At 40.2% G+C, this 17,847-nt stretch overlaps 1 protein-coding gene across 8 annotated transcripts in view; it reads right to left on the bottom strand.

The window, feature by feature from the left end:
* EVI5 (ecotropic viral integration site 5) overlaps positions 1 to 17,847 on the bottom strand; it is a 237,619-nt gene that overhangs the window by 25,807 nt on the left and 193,965 nt on the right. For all 8 annotated transcript variants that reach the window (XM_008264880.4, XM_070078034.1, XM_070078035.1 and 5 more), the window contains one exon: positions 15,081 to 15,176. In XM_008264880.4, the coding sequence (XP_008263102.1) occupies positions 15,081 to 15,176 (96 nt within the window). The remainder of the gene's footprint in view (positions 1 to 15,080; positions 15,177 to 17,847) is intronic.

Below are 17,847 nucleotides of genomic sequence, written 5' to 3'. Positions count from 1 at the left end.
ATCTGGTAGGAATGCAAAATGTACAGCCCCTCCGGAAAACAGTATGGCTGTTCATCAAAAGGTGAAACACAGTTATTACCTAGTAGTTTCACAAAGTGTACACCTAGACAAATCAAAGTGAATCAGGGGGCTTCAAAATGCTCATGGAAAGTTCACATTATCTTTTTTTTTTTCTCCTTAAAGACTGATTTTATTTGAAAGGCAGAGTGACAGAGGGAGAAACAGAGATCTTCTATTTGCTGGTTCACTCCCCAAATGGCCATGACGGTTAGGGCTGAAGCCAGGAGCCAGGAACTCTATCCTGGTTTCTCACATGGGTGCAGGAACCCAGGTACTTGGAGTAGCCTGGACATGAACCAGTGCTCATATGGGATGTAGGCATTGCAGGCGGCAGCTTAGCAGCTGTGCCACAATGCTGGCTCCCACACTATCTTTTAATTTAATTTTTTCACAAACTTTTTGAGGTGTTCTCCTATGTTCACATGGGAAATTTATACATAAATGCTCACAGTATTATTTTATAGTAAAAAAGTGAGAATAACCCAAGTGATAATCAGCAAATTAATGAATAAATAAGATGTAGTATGGTATGTCCACATGATGGAATATTAGACAAAAAGGAATGAAATATTAGACAATAAAAAGGAATGACAACATGCTACAACATTGCTGAATCTTGTTAAGTGAAAGAAGCCAGCCACAGAAGACCATATATCGCACAATTTCATTTATATGAAATGTCCAGAATAAGGAAATCTACAGGGATAGAAAGTATACCAGTGGTTGTTGGTGCTAGAAGGGAAGCTTAGGGGAAAATGGGGTGTGACAGCAAATAGCTACAGGATTTCTTTTTGAAATAAAAATATCCTAAAATTGATTGTGATGATGGCTGCACGGCTCTGAATATACTAAAAATCACTGACTTAGTGTTTTAAATGGGTGAACTGTAAAATCTTTGAATATTTCAGAAAAGCTATTACATATACATACATATGCACATAGTTATGGGTAAAACAGACAGCCATTTGTGGGTATGTTACCATAGAGATGTTTCCAGACTACAAATAAGTAATTTTTTCTTTCCTGTTTTCAAATATATATATACATACATATATATTTAATTTTTTTTGACAGGCAGAGTGGACAGTGAGAGAGAGAGAGACAGAGAGAAAGGTCTTCCTTTTGCTGTTGGTTCACCCTCTAATGGCCGCCATGGCCGGCGCATCGCGCTGATCCGAAGCCAGGAGCCAGATGGTTCCTCCTGGTCTCCTATGCGGGTACAGGGCCCAAGGACTTGGGCCATCCTCCACTGTACTCCCGGGCCACAGCAGAGAGCTGGCCTGGAAGAGGGGCAACTGGGACAGAATCCGGCGCCCCGACCGGGACTAGAACCCGGGGTGCCGGCGCCGCAGGCAGAGGATTAGCCTATTGAGCCGTGGAGCCAGCCTATATATTTAATTTTTTATTTATTTGAAAGGTAGAGAGACAGAGCTCTTTCATCTGCAGATTTACTCCCCAAATTCTTCAATAGCCAGGGCTGGGCCAGGCGTAAGTCAGGAGCCAAGAACTCAATCTGCGTCTCACACATGGGTGGCAGGGACTCAAGTACTTCAGGAGTACCTGCATCTCCCAAAAAGTTAGATTTGGAGTGCAGCCAAATCCAGGCACTCCAATATGGGATGCAGGCGTCCCAAGCAACAGCTTAACCTCTGAGCCAAATGCCTGCCTAATAAGTAATTTCCTATCTAGGAAATGCAGAGATGTACTTTAATGGATTAAAATAATATTCATAAACAATGTAAATCTATATCCAGATTTTTCCTCAACAGAAAAGAAACCGTGGTTACCTCCTAGAGCTTCATTTTAAGTAGGCAGAAAATACTTGCAATAAAAAGTTTAATACTTCAGACTTAAGTACTAATAAGTATAGTAAAATGAATTTATTTTATTCACCTTTTTCAGGAGAATAATATAAACTCCTGACAGAAAGTAACTTTTAAAACATATACTATATGCGTATAGCCACACACCCACCCTACTTTGCCACAGAACACAAAAATAAGCTTTCTAACAGACAAGGTTAGTATTCCTCTCTTCCTCATCCTGAGGTGCTCACAGGCTGCTCAGTTAAGATTGGGCACTTGCAAACCACATGACCTCATGAATGCTATCTTATCACATCACAGGTTCCTCAGACTGACCACAACAACTTAAATCAGGCAGGCAGCAGAGAAGCGCTGAGGCTGTGACAAGCACTACTGGCATGACATTTTCAGCTGTCCAGCTTGTGGGGAGTGAAAATCTGATTGTCTCATGTCCAGCTGCATCTGTGAGATATGGTTCAAGAAAAGCATGTGATTGAACTAAAGACTTCCAACCACAATTTAACATTTTTAGTTTTTGTAAATCTCAGAGAGCTAGCTATCAACTTTTATCAATTTCCCTTTAATTGACACTTATAAATTAGTAGAGCACATTTTCAAACGTTCCCACTTTGGAAAACTGTCAATGCCATGTTATTGTTTCTTTAAAACAAGTAGCATTTTAAAATTGAGTTATTAGGGGTGGGTGTTTTGGCATGAAGTGGTTGGGATACCATGTGGGATGCCTAGATTCTCCATCAGAGTGCCTGTGTTTGAATCCTTGCTCCTCTTCCAATTCCTGTTCATGTGTACCATGGGAAGCACCAGGTATGGTTCAAATGGTTGGGTTCCTGCCACCCATGTAGGAGACCAGGACTGAGTTCCTGGAACCTGGCTCAGGTCCGGCTTAATCCTAGCTGTTGTGGGCATTAGAGTATAAGGGGTCCTTGACTATCTTTCTCTGTCTTTTAAATAAATCAGTTTTATAAAAAATGACTTATTTATTTATTTGAAAGGCAGAGTCACAGAGGGGGAAAGCAGGAGAGCCAGAGAGAGAATCAGAGAGAATCTTCCATCCACTGGTTCACTCCCCAAATGGCCACAGCAGCTGGGGCTTGTCCGGGTTGAAACTAGGAGCCAGGAGCTTCTTCTGGGTCTCCCACTTGGGTGCAGGGACCTAAGTGAGGCCCTCCTTCACTGCTTTCTCAGGCGCATTAGCAAGGAGCTGGGTCAGAAGTAGAGCATCCAAGACTTGAACCAGTGCCCATATTGGGAGCTGGCTCTGCAGGTGGCCCCTTTATCCACTATGCCACAATGCCAGTCCCCAAAAATAAACTTTTTTTTTTTTTTTTTTGACAAGCAGAGTGGATAGTGAGAGAGAGAGAGAGAGAGAAAGGTCTTCCTTTTGCCGTTGGTTCACCCTCCAATGGCCGCCACGGCTGGCACGCTGCGGCCGGTGCACCGTGCTGATCCGAAGGCAGGAGCCAGGTGCTTCTCCTGGTCTCCCATGGGGTGCAGGGCCCAAGCACTTGGGCCATCCTCCACTGCACTCCCTGGCCACAGCAGAGAGCTGGCCTGGAAGAGGGGCAACCGGGACAGAATCCGGCGCCCCGACCGGGGCTAGAACCCGGTGTGCCAGTGCCGCTAGGTGGAGGATTAGCCTATTGAGCCGCGGCGCCGGACCCAAAATAAACTTCTAAAAAATTTGAATTATTCTATCTGAAGGAAAGTAAGGTTTTTAAAATAACCTTACTGTATTTTAAAAAACTGACATAGTTGAAGAAACTGAATTTTTTACATTAAAAATATAGAGCATACTTTAATGAAAGTGCATAAAGGCCCCACTGATCCAATTAATACTGGGTATTACAATGACCAAAAGAAAATGACTGAAGCTCTTTGGGGACTTCATACCTGAGATTCAATAGAATGAATATATTACTTGGTTATAAAATGAATGCAAATAGAATTAAATCATGTTGTGAAAAATTATTCTTAACAATTAAAAAATACAAGATTAAAAACAAGTGTGGTAAAGAATTGGATAGCTTAGTGGATAATAGAAAAAGAATATCCAAATTAGACTAAAAAGATTCAAATCAGCTCTGAACCACATCTTATGGGCCAAGACCTCAAAAGAACATAATTCAAAGCCACTCCAAAACATAATCAAGGAAACAGGTTGTATTTTACAGATTTCCTTTTGTTTAAGACAGCTTTTTCTTCAGCCTTCAGATCAATCTCTATGAATGCTATTTTCAGTACCACACACTAAAAACAAACCGAACAGAGGAAGTTTCTCTTTGGTTTCAGAGTTGCCCCTCGCTAAAGCTTTCCCTCCTACTTAAAAAACAAAAAACTTATTTATTTGAGAGGGAAGGAAGGGGAGAGGGAGACAGAGACAGAACTTCTATCTCTATCGCTTCAATCTCAAATGCCCAACAGCCAGGGCTGGTCCTAGACTGAGGCTGGGACCTGGGAGCTCAATCCAGGTCTCCCAGCTGCCTCCCATGGTGTACATTATTAAAGGAAGCTGGAATTGGGAGTGGAGCCAGGACTTAAATGTAGATACTCTGATACGGGATATGGACATCTCAAGCGGTGTCTTAACTGCTAAGGCAAATGCACACTCCTTTCCTCATCCTTGTATGGTGCTCTTTCTTGGTCTTCTTTATTTGCCTCCAAGTCTTTGCATATATGCCTCTGCTGGACATACCCTCTTGCTATCCTTCTCCTGGTTATTTTCTACTCCTCCTTTAAGACACAGTTCAGGCAGCTCTATGACTTTCTGACATGCTTCTAGGCCATGATGCCATGGGGCACCACAGCACTGCCCAGACTAAACTGCCATTCCCTCCCAGTTTGAACTCCTTAACAACTGGGACTTTCATACACTTAGCACAGAACTGGGATGGAAAGGACTTATTATTTTTTTTAATATTTATTTATTTGAAAGTCAGAGTTAGAAGAGGGGTGGTGGAGACATAGAGACAGATATCATTCAACAGCTGGTTCACTCCCGAGATGGTCGCAATGCCAAGGGCTGGGCCAGGCTGAAGCCAGGAGCTTCTTCTGGGTCTTCCCTGTGCCTAGCAGGTACCCACATAGGTCATCTTCCACTGCTTTTTCCAGGCCATTAGCAGAGAGCTGAATTGGAAGTGGAGCAGCCGGGAAACAAACACAGTGCCCATATGAGATGCTGGCACTGCAGGCAGCAGCTTTACCTGCTATACCATGATGCTGGCCCCTGGAAGAGACCTTAATGTCCATTTTCCTCATGTCTAAGCTCGGAATATACTACTAGTATGGTCTCCTCACGGGTTGCAAAAAGAAGTTTCTTCCTCTTCATTGAATAAAATCTGCTTAAAACTGCTATAAATAACCATGAAAACTATCACTCTGGGTTACATAGTTAGTGTCATTTCCTTCATCTGTCTTTATTTCCCGTAATTCAAGGAGCATCTTGACTTCCAGTTTCCTTTGAAGTGGTTTCTTAAGACTTATGTGCATGGGCATTTGGTCTAGTGGTTAAGATGTTGGTTGGCATGCACGTATCCTACACTGGAGTGCCTGGGTTTACAGGAAGAAAAATAAGGTAACTCATTATCTCCATGAAACCTTTTGGGCAGGGAAGAAAAACTACTTGCCTGAGGCATGAATGAGCTCCTGCGTGGTACTTTAGAAAGAACAAATTTAGGGGCTGGGGTTATCGCACAGGGGTTTAACTGCTACTTGTAATGCTGGTATCCCATACTGGAGCACCAATTCAAGTCCCAGCTGCTCTGCTTCCCATCCGGCTCCCTGCTAAAGCACCTGGGAAGGCATGGAAGATGGTCCAAGTACCTGGACCTCTGCCACCCATGTAGGAGCTCCTGGATTTGGCCTGGTTCAGCCTGGCCATGTTACCATTTTGGGGAATGAACCAGTAGATGGAAGATCTCTTTCTCTGTTTCTCCCTGTCACTAGCCTTTCAAATAAATACAATAAATCTTTCAAAAAAAAAAAAAAAAAAAAAAGAAAGAAAGAAAGAACAAATTTAAGAGCATAGTTTTTTATACTAAGAAGCTACAGTGGGTGTTGTGGTACAGCAGGTTAAGTCACTGCTTGAGACAACCACATTACATACTAGAATGCCTGGGATTGAGTCCCACCTCTGCTTCCAGTCAAGCTTCCTGTTAATGCAGACTCTGGGAGGCAGCAGATGATGAGTCCCTGCCACCCACATGGGAGACTCAAATGGAATTCTTGGTTCCTGGCTTTAGCCTGGTTCAGCCCTGGCTGTTCTTGGAATTTGAGAAGAGAAATGAACCAGAGAATAAAGATCTTTCTGTTGCTTTGTCTTTCAAATAAATAATAAAAAGAAGAGAGAACACAAATCTATGAAACCAGTAATAGTTTTTTTTTTTTTTTTTTTTTTTTTTTTTTTTTTTTAAAGAAGCTGCCACACTCTTAGGGAAACTAGCATTTTCTACTACAAAAACATATACAAAATTTTATAGTTCCATACCTTAAAGTTTCTTGCAAACATTAACATTTTCTTAAAATTAAGTCATCAGTAGTCATCACTATAAATAAAAAACTTTATTTTTGATTCTTATTTCTGCCTCCAGAAGCAGCTTGTTGCTGTCAATGTAGTTTGCCAATACTGTTCTTGTATACCACTCTTTAAACTAGGTAACAAATGTGGAGCTTTGCAAGCATATAGTGAAGAAAGTAAAAACTAGTAGTTTTCCTTATGAAAGAGAAAAAAACAGCCATCAGTAACTACAGAACCAAATGACTAAGTTCTTTTCTATCTTTGGTATTTTTATTATTAATTTTAAAATTTTATTTCATTTACTGTAAAGGCAGACACACACAATCACCTATCCACTGGTTCACTCCCCAAATGCCTGCAACTGCTGGGGCTGGGCCAGGCCAAAGCCAAGAGCCAGGAACTCCACCTGGGTCTCTTACATGGGTGGCAGGGACCCAAATATTGGAGCCATCATCTGCTGCCTCCCAGAGTGCACATTAGCAGGAAGCTGGATTGGAAGTGGGGCAGGAACTTGAACCCAGGCACTCTGATAGGGGATGCCGGTATCCTAATCAGTGTCTTAAACACTGCTTGGTCCATGAAATTGTTCTTAGCAAGTTCATTTCTAAGAAAGATAAAGGAAATTTAAAACCTAAGCCCTGTGCTGAAATGTTTCCTTCTTAAAGTCTTCCTTGGGACTCCTGTGTTACCATACTCTCCACTTTCCCTCCTGTCTGTCCTCGAAGTTGAGGAGTGCCTCAGAACCTGTGCACAGACTCCCTACTCTTTATAAATCAATGCCATTTATATGCCAGTTCCTACTCTTAGTCCTGATGTCCCTTTAGAACTTGAGATTCCCATATCCACTGCCTATCTGTCACTTTCCTTTGAATGTTTATGGGAATCTCAACCTCCATGTAAACAAAACAGAGTTCTTGGTCTGCAACGTTTCCTTAATCCTAGTCAGTGGCAACAACCCAGCATTCACTCAATTGCTCAAGTCCCAAATCTCCGGAGTCATTGGTTGCTTTCTCTTATGAGAGAAGCATACCTCTAATACATTCACATCTAAAACATTCCCACTTCCTTCATCCTTCCAAGCCACCTTTGCCCCTGCCTGCATTATTTTAACAGACTCCTAATATTTTTTTGTTTCCATTCTTCCCTTTCTGCAATTAATACACCATTTATCAGGCAGGGAAAATGATATCACATCTCCCCCTGTTTAAAACCATCCAGAGGCTTCCCATTATACTAAAAATAAAACACACTATGTATGCTAGCTTATAAGGCATTGTATATGATCTGATCCCACCTACCTCTCTAATCTTATGCCATTTTTTCCCCACACTCTCCACTACACTACAATTTCTCAGTGTGGTTTCTCAAAAAACCACTCATTTTCTTCTGCGGTCTTTGTGCTAGTTGCTACTTCTGTCTGGAATGCTCTTTCTACTGACATCTGCACATCAGGAAAATTCTTAGCATTCCCTTTGCAGCTTATATGTCATCTTCTCTGTAAATATTTTCACAAACTTCATTTATGCATCAAAAATCTCTACATGGAGTACCTACCACATGTTGACACTTTCTGAAAGCTGGGGAAAAGCTATCCAATCCCAGTAGTAGTCAGAGGAATGCACATTAAAACCTTGGCATAGCCACAACATGGCTGAAATTAGAATTACAGACAATTCCACATGTTGATGAGGCTGTAGGACAGTAAAAACTTTCTTCCCTGCTCATGAAGTAACAATAATGTTCCTAATAGATCAAACTAGAAATAACCCAAAAGTTTAGCAACAGAATAAACTGCAATTTTCCTTTATGCAAAGGAAAACTATGCAGCAATAAAAAGTGAACAGCCTATTACTACATGTTAAAATGAAACAGTAAAATCCCACAAATAATGTTGAACAAAAGAAGCAAGACATGAAAGAATACATACCGCAAGAAGCTATTAATTTAAAGTTCCAAAAGTTAAACTGTTTTATCAGAAGTTGAGCTCATGGTCACCTTTGAGGAGGACAGCATGAGTAATGTTAGGGAGACAGTACGGACAGGTCTCTGGGGTCTGTTTCTCGGACTTGGGGGGTAGCACATGAGTGTGAGCACTTTATGGTAATTTACTGAGCTGTTAACTTGTGACCTGGGCACTTTTCTCTATGCCTTGCCTCTAAACAAAAGAATTAAAAATTTTTTGTTCTTTAAATTGTTCAAATTTTATGATTATGAATTCGTTCTAAGGGAATGCATAGTAGGTCTCCTTTATGAAGATGCACTGGAGAAACAGCTGTTAAGTCTCAGTGTCAGGAAGAGTTGTGGCTCTCCTAACTAACTGGTCTGTTCTTCAGACACTCAAATATTTAAGTGACCAGTTTTCCCTTTAGTGTTTATGACAGAAATCCCCCTTTTATGCATTTCTGTGTTGGTCTTACTCATGGTTCTATATTATATTCCTACAATTATTTTTTCTTTCTTTTTCCTCAAAAAATTATAATTTGCTATTTTGTAGCATTTGCATATTTCTTTAATTTAATTTAGAACATGGAAGGGTATGAATACAAATGCTTTAAAGGCTTTTCTTTCTTTTTAAAAATACAGTTAGTTTGGTTTTATTTCATTCCATATTTATTTCATTCCATTTATTTATTTCATTCATTTATTTCATTTATACCAGTTTAATGCATTGCAATTTGACCAAAAGTCCTAGTCCAGAATTTAGCCTCTGCCACTTACTAGTTCTGTGACTTTGGATAGGTTATTTAGTCTTTCTGAATCTACAAAGAGGGAATAATTTGACAGGATAATCATGAATATTTAAACAATCATCTAAGGATCTACATCTGGCTTAGCAGCTGCCACACATAATGCTTAATAAAACAGGGAAATTTGATCTATATAGAAAAGTCATTAAGCAAACAGAACCAGATTTACTGTTATGAAAATTATTAAAATATTTTATTTATTTGAGAGGTAGAGTTAAAGACAGAGAGAAAGGTCTTCCATCTGCTGATTCATTCCCCAAATGGCTGCCATGGTCGGAGCTGGGCCGATCTGAAGCCAGGAGCCAGAAGCTTCCTTCATGTCTCCCACACGGGTGCAGGGGGCCAAGCACTTGGGCCATCTTCTACTGCTTTCCCAGGTCATTAGTAGGGAGCTGGATCAGAAGGGGAGCAGTTTGGGACTAGAACCTGTACCCATATGGGATGCTGGTACCGCAGGCAAAGACAGTCCATCAACCACAGTGTGGGCCCCAACTGCTATGAAATTTTAAGTCATAAAACACATTAAAATTGTTTTACTGACACCATAAAATTCAACAAAGCTGTTTACTGGGAAAAGTAATTTTTAGTATGTTATTTTGTTTGTTTGTTTTTAAGATTTACTTCTTATTTATTTGAAAGGCAGAGTTAGAGATAGGAGACGGTGAGATAGAGGAGGAGAGACAGAGAGAGGTCTTACATCCTCTGATTCACTCCCGAAATGGCTGCAACAGCTAGAGCTGGTCCAGTCCCAAGCAAAGAGGCAGGAGCTTCTTCTGGGTCTCCCACGTGGATACAGGAGCCCAAGCACCCAGGCCATCCTCTGTTGCTTTCCCAGGAGCATCAGCAGGGAGCTAGACTGGAAGTGGAGCAGCCAGGTTTTGAACCAAGGCCCATGTGGGATGCCAGTGTCCCAGGTGGAGGCCTAATCTACTGCACCACAACAGCGGCCCCACTAAATGTTATTCTTAGTCTGAAGTAAGTTTATTTATTTCCATAACATCCACCAGAACAGCTATTACATCACCATCAAAAAGGAGTGAAAACGCATCTATACTCTAAAAAATGTTCAAACCATTTGTTTAGTATGCATTTTCCCATAAATAATACTGTAAATGGTAGCAAGGTTCTAATGGACCCAGAGAAATCTACTTAACTGGTAATGTAGCTGAGCCATTCAATTATAGCTCCAAATATGTCTACATTCAAATAAGTCCTAAGTGCATTTCTTTTGGCTTCTAAACCAGAATGCCTTTCTACCTCTTTTTCTCTCCCTTTTCTGGCATTTATAAAATATTGTTTATCTTTAGTGATTAGCAGTTGTAAGAAGACAGTTGAAATGCAGCTGGCTTATTAATTCCTGTAACCAACAATTTTCTTTCATGTCTGACTTAAATGCTCTAGATGCTCAATTTACTTGACTTTCATTTTTTTAAAACTCAGCCCAGATTTTGTTACTATCTTATTCCTGTATATTTCAAACAGGCTATATAGCAATTAGTGGCTGAGCTTGTAGCTTATAGTAGCTAGACTGGAGTCATACAGCCTGAACTAAAAAAAACCAACTTATATTACTGACTAGTGTATGATCATGAGGAGGCACTGAATCCTTGGGAACTTCCATTTTATCACATGTAAAATATGAACAATAACAATATTACTTACTTCATAGGACTGCTGTAAAGATTAAATAATGGAAATATAAACACTTAGTACAGTGTCTGGCTCAGAGCAACCACTAAATAAATGGTAACTAGCAGCTACTTCACTTTTCATAATGTACTGCAATTTGTTTATTTGTATGCCCATCTCCACTGTTGACTGTGTTTCAACCTTCTTTTATCTTCATTTCTAAACCTAGTTCCTAGTATTTAGTAGGTGCTCTGATGATGGGGGGAGAAGGGAGGAGTAGTGGAAGGTAGGATAAGGAAAGCACTTGAATTGGAGTTACAGGTTTGCTCTTAAGAGAACAGGAGGCAGGGAGTAGGGGAGGATTTCATCATGCTCTTATCCTAGGTCTGGGGAAGCCAGGGTTTCCACAATGGATTCTGTGAAGTTCTTGGCAAGGCGTAAGAGGCTCCAAATTTAAAAGTTTCCATGGGAAATAGGTAAAATTAGGAGCAAAACTGGTCATGTAGTTAGAGCAGGAATGGCAGGAGCTGGGAGTCAGAGAAGACACCAGGAGGGATCACAGCAGCATTAGCAGGAACTGCAGATAAATCCCCATTTGTAATATCAACAAGGAGTTCTTGTGGTTAGTCAGTGGCAGAACACACCTACTGGAGGTATGCAAAACTCATGTGTCAGGGCAGAACAAAAGCGTGAAAACTGTCATTAATTGCTATTCTTAAGATTTCGGATATTGATGACATGTTTTCTGATGTCTGTGTAAGCAACACAGAAAAGAACAGAGCAAATTGGATTCTCAAGTGGTTTAATTCCTTCCTACTTGTATGCCTGCCTGGCAAGACTCTTAATCATTGTGAATCTCAGTTCCAAATTCATGGAACTGAGAACACTACCACCTTCATATGGACTGTTAGGAGGGGTGGTAACCAATACGGATGGAGTGTCTGACACAATGCTGGGCCCATGGTAGGTACTGGTACTTGATAAATGGTAAATATTGCTATTATCTTACAGACCTGCAATGTATTCAGCCATTCATAAAACATAACCTGCTTAATCTTATTATTTCATACAGTTGTCTATGCTAAGGGATCATAGTTATTATAATCTATACGACATTTTTCCAACTTCAGGAAGACAAATCTGCAACTTTTCTCTCAACATTTCCTTCAACACTGAGAAACATAAAAATCAGTTAACAAAGTCACTATTAACAGTCACATGCTCAAACACAACACTAATATTTCAAAGTTAATTTTCATGTAAAACCCAATGGGTCTGGCAAATTCTACCATATGAGTAAATGTCAACTTAAAGAGATTGGACTGGCTGGCACCGTGGCTCAATAGGCTAATCCTCCGCCTTGCGGCGCTAGCACACCGGGTTCTAGTCCTGGTCGGGGCGCCGGATTCTGTCCCAGTTGCCCCTCTTCCAGGTCAGCTCTCTGCTATGGCCTGGGAGTGCAGTGGAGGATGGCCCAGGTGCTTGGGCCCTGCACCCACATGGGAGACCAGGAGAAACACCTGGCTCCTGCCATCGGATCAGCGCAGTGCGCCACTGGAGGGTGAACCAACGGCAAAAAGGAAGACCTTTCTCTCTCTCTCACTGCCTACTCTGCCTATCAAAAAAAAAAAAAAAAAAAAGAGAGAGAGAGAGAGAGATTGGACTGACTTTAGTTATCTTTTTTCCCTTTTCTCATTATGAAGTGCTATACAAAAGAATGAAAATACTGGAATAAAAAGCTGTCTCTATTTAATACCTTATTGGTCTGACAAATGTTACTTTTCTAGTAAGTCTACTAGAACCGATATCTTGGTTTAAACTTTCACTTATTTTTACTGATTCTCTCCTATTGATAAAACTCTGAAATTGGTGAATGAATTAAACTCTGCTCAGAATGCAACATGAAAAGTAATCTCCAACCAAATACTCATACATGCTTAAATTATGTGGCAAATTTAATCCCTTCTAGCTCTGCGGATTCACCATAACTTGGTTCTATTCAGTCTACCCTTACCTTGCTACAAACATTAACCCTTCCATTAATCTGGCCTCCTCTCAACTCCCAACCCACACTCACTCTCACCTCCGGTGCCTTACACAGGACCATCAGCTGCACTGTACTCCTCCTCTGCTCTCCCCCACAGCTTCTGACCTGCACCTGCTTAAGCCCAGGACCTTGACTGCTTTGAACTGTATGATCAACACCTCATTATACACTGCTCTGGCCTTTAATTCACACAATATATCTAAAATTCTTCTCTGTTGATTAGTTTTCTTTTCATTCCTTCACAAGCCCTCTACCCACACAAACATTAAAAGTAAACTTCATGTGAATTATTTTCTATCAGTTCTGATTAGGAAAATATTACTTTTAGACAAGGGAAATTTGATGGTTAATTTTATGGTGCCCATTTGACTGGATTCAGAATACCCAGAGAACTGGAAAAGCATTATTTTGAGTGTCTATGAGGGTGTTTCCTTTGGAGTGTGGCATGTGAGTCTGAGTGGGCGTGGTGGCAAGAGCTGGCCTTGATGTGTGCGGTAGCATCACCTGGTGGGAGTGTGGACAGAATGAACACGGAAAGTACACTGGTCCCTCACTGAGAGCTGGACACACTTGGCTCTCTAGACTTTGTCTTGGGTGTCAACTACTGGCTTTGGGGTTCCAGGACTTAGACCAGTGGCCCAGGCTTCTGGTTTTGAACTGAGAGTGACATTCTTGATTTTCCTGGTTCTGATGCCTTCAGACGTAGACTGAACCGTGCCCTGGCATCCCAGATCTCTACCCTGCAGGTAATCTGTTTGGGAAATCTCTCAGTTGCCATAACTGCATGAACCAACTATCCTAATAAGTCTACTTTCAAATACCTAATATGCATCCTACCAAAATTCTGTTTCTCTAGACAAACCAGATAATCTAGCACATAACAGACAAAATTAACATTTATTGACTACTTTTTAGACTAGCTTTAAAAACAGTCATTCCATATATAAATTCCTTAATTCAGTAATATCAAAGCTTCCTTACCACTATACTTCTACATTTTAGATGGGACTAAAATGCTTTATTTTAGCCAAAATTTCCTCTGAGAACACCCTCTGAACTCAAGGAGTAATTCCCAGAGTTCTCAAAATAATAAGGATTTCTAGAACATGCCTATTTGTAACTTGTTCCTTCATACAGGGCTACAGATAAAAATAGATTATTAAAAAATGTGCACAAACAGGTAAACATAATATGTATAAGATCTTGAATCCCTCAAACGTTATCATGGCTAAAAAATTTATTTACATGAATGAGCCCCAACATTTCAGAACAAGTGAACTAAGTCTAAGATTTATCATTTTTGTTTCTATTTTGTTTCTTCTTCATTCAGAATCTACTCTGACTGCCTCCCTCTAGGAGGTATTACCCAAGCCACTGAGACTTTAACTGAAGGCTGTAATACCAGGAAAGGGTAATGTCTAAACTTTTTCCTTTGAGGTTTGAATTTATTTAGTGGCCAAACCAAGTTTCCTCTCTTCTCTCTCTCTCTCTCTTTTTTTTTTTTTTTTCTTAAACAAACAAGGCTTATAGTATCCTTTCAAATCTCATTACTGTGAATAAACATTATTTTACAAATAATTCAAAATAATAAACATGCCTTTCCATTCATGTTAGCCAGATGCTTATCATAACAAAATAATAAAAGACACAGCTACTGATCTAGAGCAACATCAACAAAAACTATCTTTCTAAGTAAAACACATTAGTTTCAATACTTTCAGTATAGTTCCTAGTAAAACTCTTAAAATTTCAAGACTTGAACAGTACAGACCCAGAACCAGTTTTGAAAAGTGTTCAAATTCTAAGAAATCTGTTAACTGATATTAGGCAAGTATCCTTTTTTTGCAATCTCAGTAATAGCACCATGAGGGGGAAAAGAATTCACGAGTAACAAGACTTCCCTCCTATTCACAATAGCAAATACCACAAGTAAAAGGAAAATTTTAGTTTACTTGAAGTAACTTTGACACCTAGGCAAACCATCAACACTTTTTAAAAACATACACACAAAAAAACTGCCATAAAATATTCATCAATTTTTTAGAGCATGATTAAGGTCTTAAGAAAAAAAGTCTTCAATATTAGAATAGAAAAATCCTTATTAAAAAGATAATCTTCTAAAATATTATTAATTATAATCAAGGACTCACAGAAAATGTTTAGCATGAAAAAGTCAGCCTTATAACCAGTAGTCAAGGGTTGTTACGATACAAGGGACGGAAGGAAGAAATATGTGAAGATCAAAATTTATCACTTACCTCATGATTCAGCTCTGCTATCTGATCTTTCAGTTCCCTAATATACTGGTTAGAATCAGACTTGTTTAGCTGTCCTTGAAGCTTTCCTTCTTCTTTCTGTTTTGTGACAACAAAGCAAAAACAAGAGATAATTTTCACAGCAGGTACTAAAATATTTCAAGAAACAGGGCAGCATAAGTGCATATCCTTCAATTAGCCGAATGCTGATCAAATCCATTCTTAAACTGTCTTTGAAAAGTAACTCAAACTGAATGGCTCCAAATGACGCTTAATGAAAGTTGTTAATAATTTACAAAACGCACCTTTTGAGAGAGTCTTAGAAAACTAATGGATCTTCTAGTGAAAAATATTACCCTAGATTCTAAAGCCACTTATCTAGTTATCTTGAAGGTAGATGACTATCCATGAAACCCATGGCTTAGTCAAGATGGCAGGAAGCCTCCTACAACTACACTGGGCATCTGTTTTTGCCTGGGGAACAGAAAGGAAAGGGCAAAAAGAAAAAAGTTCTTCAGGGGTGAGTGTTGTGGAGCAGCTGGCTAAGCAATCCAGCTCCCTGCTAATGCACCTGGAAAAGCAGTGGAAGATGGCCAGAGTACTGGGGCACTTGCCACTCGTGGTAGATCCAGATGGAATTCCAGGTTCCTGGTTTCAGCCTGGCCCAGCCATGGCCATAGCAGCCATGGAAGAATTCTGTGTGTATGTCTCTCCCTCTTTCTCTGTAACTCTGCCCTTTAAATAAATACATTGGAAAAATTAAAAAAGAAAAAAAAAAACAAAGAATAAGTTCTCCAAATCACTCTCAAAAGGAAAGGGACAGCTCTGTGTCCCTTCTGTTTGATTATCTCAGGAATATACTGGGAGATGGCACTGTGGCATAGCAGATTATGCTTAAGATGACTGCATCTCATATCAGAGCACCATCTCCACTTCTGATCTAGTTTCCTTCTGATGTGCACTTTGGAGGCAGCAGATGATGGCTCAAGTGATTGGGTCTCTGCCACCCATGCGGGAGACTGAGATCAGTTCCTGGCTCTTGGCTTTGGCTTCTCTACAGGCGTTTGGGGAATGAACTGGCAGACAGAAGAGATACAGTCTCATATTCTCTCTCTCTGCCTTTCAAAAAAATAAATCAACCTAAAAATTATATATATGGAGTCCTAGAGATGGCCAGCAAAAAGATCTCCCCAACCCTAAGAGTTCCAAAAAGACTGTTGGGATGATTTTCCAGGAATACAGACTGGGATTGGGATTTGCAGGAACTTCCTTTTTGTTTTTGTTTTTTTGTGTTTTTTTTTTTTTTTTTTTTTTTTGCCTTTTTTTAAAAATTTTTTTGCCAGGCAGAGTTAGACAGTGAGAGAGAGAGACAGAGAGTTACAGACAATGAGAGAGAGACAGAGAGAAAGGTCTTCCTTCCATTGGTTCACTCCCCTAATGGCTACTACGGCCGGCGCTGCGCTGATCCAAAGCCAGGAGCCGTGTACTTCCTCCTGGTCTCTCATGCGGATGCAGGGACCCAAGCACTTGGGCCATTTTCCTCTGCCCTCCCAGGCCACAGCAGAGAGCTGGACTGGAAGAGGAGCAACCGGGACTAGTACCCGGCGCCCCAACCAGGACTAGAACCTGGGGTGCCAGCGCCGCAGGTGGAGGATTAGCCAAGTGAGCCAGGGTGCCGGCCTCCTTTTTGTTTTACATCACCTGAAAACAAACATGAACTTTTTGGATAAAGGGCTTATGAAAGAGTAAAACCAGAACTGTCTTTGGTAACTTAAAATTAGGGAGCCATCTGTTGATGCTTAGCATTTTAAGAAGCTCTGGTCCAGAGACATCTATGGAAAATACTGAATAGCGCCTGATACCAGAATATAGTGCTGGCCCCAATAAATCTTTTTTAAAAAATGGGTTATAGCATTTTCCAATGTGGAGATTCCTATTGCTGGTTTTCAAATCACAGTATGCAAGGCCCTTGGGCATCCTTCAGCCAACTCCACCCTGCTCTTTCTCTACATACTTTCCCCCAACATCTTCGGCAGGAAGTAAGACGAGATAGGACTGCTTCAGCAACTGAACGGGTAGCTACACTTCAGAGTACTGTTCTACACTCGTGGCCCTTGCTACTTCAACTGCATCCCCAACTACTTGTAATCTGTTCTCCAAACATTTTCATCAAGTTATTCCTCTAACTCCTCTCCCTTTTGTTTTGTTTATTTTTCTCTTGGCAATCTGTCTTAAAAGCCTCTAATTGGAAAATGGCCTTACTTCTAACTAATATTTGTACAACTGCGAAAGCAAAATTATACCTTCTACAGGCTTTAAAATGTTTTCTTATATATTTAAACACAAGAATATCAGATACAACATAAGCAAACAACTGTCTTACTTAATAATTACTATAATCCAAAACTTAGATACACAAGATACCTTATGATTTGTAGCCATAAGCCAAATTTAAGAAAAAAAATCCTTCCTTTAAAAATTTGGTTGAAATGTTAGTTTGATCCAATGGCCAGAGAAAAGTCAGAACCAACAAAACAGCAAAGATACCAAGTCCAGAAAACTAATCAAACCATCTGTGAAATCTTCTCTGCTTTTTCATTTACACAAAACAATCAAATACCTTTATTATTAAATCCAGTTTGAACATGGATTTCTGTCACTTGGAAATAAAACAATAATGGTTACTATTTATTGAACACATAGCAGACTTTCTCATTTCAGGTTCCCCAAAGGGATTCAGTCCTGAAGACTACCATGTCACTGCATGTGA

Source organism: Oryctolagus cuniculus, chromosome 7 (assembly GCF_964237555.1).
Source record: "Oryctolagus cuniculus chromosome 7, mOryCun1.1, whole genome shotgun sequence".
Taxonomy (NCBI): Eukaryota; Metazoa; Chordata; class Mammalia; order Lagomorpha; family Leporidae; genus Oryctolagus; species Oryctolagus cuniculus.
Note: the sequence above shows the minus strand (reverse complement) of the source record. Positions and strands in the feature narration are given on the sequence as shown.